General features: G+C 46.5%; 1 protein-coding gene across 1 annotated transcript in view; it reads right to left on the bottom strand.

The window, feature by feature from the left end:
• Nucleotides 1-1,982: 1,982 nt before the first annotated feature.
• The window catches only part of LOC119355483 (F-box protein At5g07610-like), a 5,896-nt gene continuing 2,094 nt past the window's right edge, over nt 1,983-5,784 (bottom strand). Inside the window, exon 2 of the mRNA XM_037622294.1 lies at nt 1,983-2,083. Coding sequence (XP_037478191.1) covers nt 1,983-2,083 — 101 coding nt within the window. The remainder of the gene's footprint in view (nt 2,084-5,784) is intronic.

Here is a 5,784-nt window from a genome sequence, read left to right as displayed (position 1 = left end):
GGTGGAAATAGCGGCTACCAGCAGCGTCAGCGCCAGCCGCCACCACAGCAGTATCAGCAACATGAGGATGATTACCCAGAGTGCCAGATATGTTACAAATACCATGCTGGCGGCGCCAGGGACTGCTGGGATCGGTACAAGGAAGATCGTCAGGAAAAAAAGAAGGTCAACCTCGTCACCAACTCATATGGCATCGACACTAACTGGTATGCAGATTCGGGAGCTACCGAGCATATCACAGGAGAGCTTGACAAATTGACGATGCGGGAGAAGTATCATGGAGGTGATCAAGTGCACACGGCAAGTGGAGCTGGTATGGATATTACTCACATTGGTAACTCAATTGTTAAAACCCCTCAGAAAAATTTTCGTCTAAACAATGTCTTACATATCCCTCATGCATCGAAAAATCTTGTCTCTGTTCATCGTTTTACACTTGACGATAATGTTCTCATCATATTCTATCCTTATTCTTTTGTGATTAAGGATTTGGCAACGAGGAGAGTCATTCTTAGAGGAAGATGCGAGGGAGGTCTTTATCCAATCATATCATCTTCTTCTTCGCCGGAGTCAAATAAACAAGCTTGGAGTGTCACCAAACCATCTTTAGAAAAGTGGCATAGACGCTTGGGTCATCCATCTTCAGTCATAGTTCAACATGTCATTAGCAAAAATAAACTTCCTTTTGTGTCTAGTATTGAGTCAGTTTGTGATGCGTGTCAACAAGCAAAAAGTCATCAATTACCATATCCCATCTCTACTAGTGTATCTACTGCTCCATTACAACTTATTTTTTCAGATGTGTGGGGACCAGCCCCCACTTCAGTCGGTAGATTTTCTTATTATGTAAGCTTTATTGATGACTATAGCAAGTTTACTTGGATTTATTTGCTAAAGAAGCGATCCGATGTCTTTCAAGTTTTTAGCAACTTTCAAAGTCTTGTTGAATGTCAACTGAACTCTAAAATTCTTGCCATGCAAACAGACTGGGGAGGTGAGTATGAGAAACTAAATTCCTTCTTCCAAAAGATTGGAATTTCTCACCATGTATCTTGTCCCCATGCTCACCAACAGAACGGTTCTGCTGAACGAAAGCATCGCCACATTGTTGAAGTAGGACTAGCATTGCTAGCTCATGCATCTATGCCTCTCAAATTTTGGGATGAGGCCTTTCTCGCCGCAACATACCTTATCAATATTAGACCCAGTAAAGTCATCAAATTTGAGAATCCTATCACTCGTCTTTTTGGTATTACTCCTGATTATACATCCCTCCGCATATTTGGTTGTGCATGTTGGCCGAATCTTCGACCATACAACACACGCAAACTTGCGTTTCATTCCAAACAATGTGTTTTCTTAGGTTATAGTCCTATACACAAAGGGGTCACATGTCTTGATGTCTCTACTGGCAGAGTCTACATATCTAGGGATGTTTTCTTTGATGAATCTGTCTTTCTTTTCAAGTCACTTCATCCAAATGCCGGTGCCCTTCTTCGAAAAGAAATTCTTCTACTTCCGGAGTTTGATCAAGGGGGTGATAACAATTGTACTAACCAATGTGCTAATATTCCTTCTAGTTCTACTCCGGGTACTTTGTCTGTGCAGGTGCATGAAGAAAACGGCGTTCAAAGGGGCCAAGATGATCAAAATCCGGTACAAATTGACCCTATATTTCATGTGTTTGAAGAAGAAGAAGCAGGCGCAGAACACGAGGAGGATGCGGCGGTGCCTGCCACGCCTGTGCGCTGATCCGCCTTGGATCACGGGCGGAGATCCGTGCGGAATCACACGCCTGTCAGCCAACAGGAGAATCAGGCATCCCCAGCCCGCTCCGCGTCTGCCACGTCAGCGCACATGCGGGGGATAGGAGACGACGCGGGATTTCCCTCGTCCGGCATGCGCATGCAGGGGACAGGAGCAGCAGTTTCGGGATCCTCTGCTCCGGATTACTCTGTGGACCCAGCCGTTGCTAGCTCAGGTCAGGCCACACCAGGGTCCACTGGATCTGGTGCACCAGCACAGTCTACACACATGGATGGATCTCCTGGATCTTCTGCCACCAGCTGATCTGTGCAATCTTCTGTGCAACAGCAAGAACAGCCTGCTACCACCTCAAGGGTCATGACCCGGCTACAAAAAGGTATTAGAAATCCCAAAATAAGAAGAGATGGTACTGTACCATATGGGATGTTATGTGTTTCAGGTGAACCAACAAAGTTGAGACATGCACTTGGAGATCCTAAATGGAAAAGGGCTATGGATGAAGAGTATGATGCGCTCATGAAAAACAAAACATGGCACTTGGTGCCAAGTCAGAGAGGTCAAAATATTATTGACTGCAAGTGGGTCTATAGAATCAAAAGAAAAGCAGATGGCTCTACTGATAGATACAAAACACGGCTAGTTGCCAAGGGATTCAAGCAACGGTATGATATTGATTATGAAGATACCTTTAGCCCAGTTGTAAAAGCTGCTACTATAAGACTTGTGCTAGCCATTGCTGTTTCTAGGGGATGGAGTCTTCGACAGCTAGATGTTCAGAACGTGTTTCTGCATGGTGTTCTGGAAGAGGAGGTCTATATGAGGCAACCACCAGGATATGAAAACAAACAAACACCTCATTATGTTTGCAAGCTCGACAAAGCTCTTTATGGTCTGAAGCAGTGACCTAGAGCATGGTTCTCAAGGCTAAGTTCACAGTTGAAGCATCTTGGGTTTATTCCATCCAAGGCAGATACATCTCTCTTCATTTATAATAAGGCAAACACAATGATTTTTGTGCTCATATATGTGGATGATATTATAGTTGCAAGTTCTTCTCAAGATGCCACTAATGCTCTCTTGCATGATTTGAGTTCAGAGTTTGCTTTGAAGGATCTTGGTGATTTACATTTCTTCTTGGGCATTGAAGTTAAGAAGACTCAAGATGGCGTAGTGTTGAATCAAGAGAAATATGCCACTGAACTTCTAACTCGTATGGGAATGAAGGATTGCAAACCCTCACCTACACCATTGTCTTCTTCAGAACAACTTTCAGCATATCAGGGAGAGCCTCTTAATGAAGAGGAGAGCACAAAATATAGAAGTGTTGTTGGAGCCCTACAATACTTAACTTTGACACGGCCAGATATATCATTTGTTGTAAACAAGGTTTGTCAATATTTGCATGCTTCTACCTCTACTCATTGGACGTCTGTCAAACGGATTGTACGATACATTAAGCATACTGTGAGTTTGGGACTCCAGTTCAGACGTTCTAGTTCCACACTTGTCAGTGCCTTCTCTGATGCTGATTGGGCAGGATGTGTTGATGACAGAAAGTCAACTGGAGGATTTGCAGTGTTTTTTGGTTCAAATCTTATTTCTTGGAGTGCCAGAAAACAGGCCACTGTGTCAAGGTCAAGCATAGAGGCTGAATACAAATCACTAGTAAATGCAACTGCTGAAATTATTTGGGTGGAATCTTTGCTTCATGAGCTAGGAATCAAGCAACTTCGTATATCTTGTCTATGGTGTGACAACTTGGGAGCAACCTATCTTTTTGCTAATCCAGTGTTTCATGGTAGAACCAAACACATTGAAATTGATTTTCACTTTGTGCGTGAAAGAGTTGCAGAGAAGAAGTTGGATATACGGTTCATTCCATCCAAGGATCAAGTGGCTGATGGATTCACCAAAGCTTTGCCAGCCAAGTCTTTTGAAGAGTTCAAGAGAAATCTTAACATAGGATAGTTTAGATTAAGGGAGGGTGTTAGAGTTTGAGCTGTTCATCTTATGTAATCTTAACCTATCTCTATCTCTTTCTCCTCCCGTAGCTATCCCTGTCTCCTAAACCGAACCAGATCGGTATTCTCTCTGGACTTGTACGCTACGGCAAGGCACGTTCGCCTCAATATAAATACATACGATGCGGCTCCCTCGAGGAGTAGGAACGCTTATACCTATTCTTACAACTCCCTCCGTTCTGAATTACTTGTCGCAGATATGAATATAACTAGATGTATTTTAATTCTAGATACATCCATTTCTACGACGAGTAATTTGGAACGAAAGGAATACTACCCAGCTAGCTAGATTGTCCTCCCCTTTAGTATTTTATCAGTGGCTGCCAGTGAGAAATTTGTCTCTCCCTTTGACCTTTGCTACACTTTCAGCTCGGTTTGTCCTCCCCGGAGAGGAAACTTCACGTGAGAGATCACCACCACCGCCTTATTATTCTCCGATTCTCTGTAAAGGTCAGCATATATACTACGATCCTGCCATGATACCAAAGGACGCACAAAGCAGCTCCACACATGCATGCATGCGTGGCTCTTCTCCATGGAGAGCTTCACCTGCCCATATGGCACCTAGCTAGGGAGAAAGAAAGAGAAAGACAACTACGCACGTGTGATGTGAATATTAAGATTCAGTCATCTTGATTTTTGTTGCGATGATGTGGAACATACCACCATCCAACGTGGAATTCTTATGGACATTTTCTGATGTTCCGTGGCCTAATTTCTCAGTTGCAATAAGAGAAATCTTTGATCTGATAGTACTCCCTCCGTAAACTAAACGCTCTTATATTAGTTAATAGAAAGAGTAATATATATTTTCCTCCATCCGTTGAATTGGTTTCTTGGAGAACTAACAGTACTGAGAGCAATCTTGAGGAACTCCATGTTGCAACAAGTTGGACGTTTTCGAGGGTTCGTGTTTGGATCGTCCAACACCAAAAGCTCTGGAGTTTGGTAATTAATGTTGAGAAACTGGTGCATGAGGACGTTGACTTGCTCGCAGGACTACCTAATCTACTGCACATGTGGTTGTGGATATGAAAATCGTGAGGAAAAAGGATTATCATCCATGATGGTGTGGTGGCATTCCAGGTTCTCAAATACTTGAGAATCACGTGCTTCGCCCCGTGCCTAACCTTCATGGTAGGGGCGATTTCCAAACACCAAACTTTTATTTTGGAAGTACGCCGTGTTCGGCGCGCCCCATCACCGATCGAGCAACGGGTTGCCGCTGCGTAGCTCTGTCAGGCCGCAGCGCCGCTGCCCTGTGGTTCTCCTCGTGGCTGCAGCGATCCGCTGCCCTGTGGTTCTCCCTGTGGCTGCAGCGATCCGCGCTGCCGCTGCGTCGTCCCTTCGGGTCGTAGCGCCGCGGCACGTGATCTCTGCCGCCGTGAGGCTATTCCCATGGTTGCACCAACCCGCACGTTGCCACTGCGTCGCCTCTTCAGGCCGTAGTGTCGCGGCCCGCGGTAAACCGCCGTCCCCGAGGCTGCATCGACCCTCGCACTGCCACTGCGTTGCCCGGTCAGGCCGTAGCGAGCGTGGCACGCGGTCCCTGCAACCACCATGAGGTCTTCCCCGCCGTTACCCCGACCGGTGCGCTGCCGCTGCGTCGCCCCTTTGGGTCATAGAGTCACGGTGCGCGGTCTACTCCGTCGTCCCCGCGCGTCGACTTCTACGTGGTATGCGTCGCGCCGCCTCCCTAGGCACGGGAACGCCACCGCCCGTGCCGGTCTTCATCATGCTATCGGGTTCTTTCTCGCCTACTTCGAGCACCGTCGCCTCCTTAGGCCGCCGCCGCCGCTCCTCTTCTTCTCGGTCCACGACGACTATCTCGACACCGGCCACCCCGACTCGACATCGACCACAACATTCTTCGCACGGCTACACCACCCACGCTCTCGGCTACCTCGACAAACGGCACAAAGTCTACCGCCTTGCTTGAGCAGCCTCGTCGGTTTCCACTCCAACAACGACTTCCGTGATGCATCGACCGATACAA

The sequence above is a fragment of the Triticum dicoccoides genome, chromosome 1A (genome assembly GCF_002162155.2).
Source record: "Triticum dicoccoides isolate Atlit2015 ecotype Zavitan chromosome 1A, WEW_v2.0, whole genome shotgun sequence".
Lineage (NCBI taxonomy): Eukaryota > Viridiplantae > Streptophyta > Magnoliopsida > Poales > Poaceae > Triticum > Triticum dicoccoides.
The sequence above is the reverse complement of the archived record's forward strand: the minus strand, read 5'-3'. Positions and strand labels throughout refer to the sequence as shown.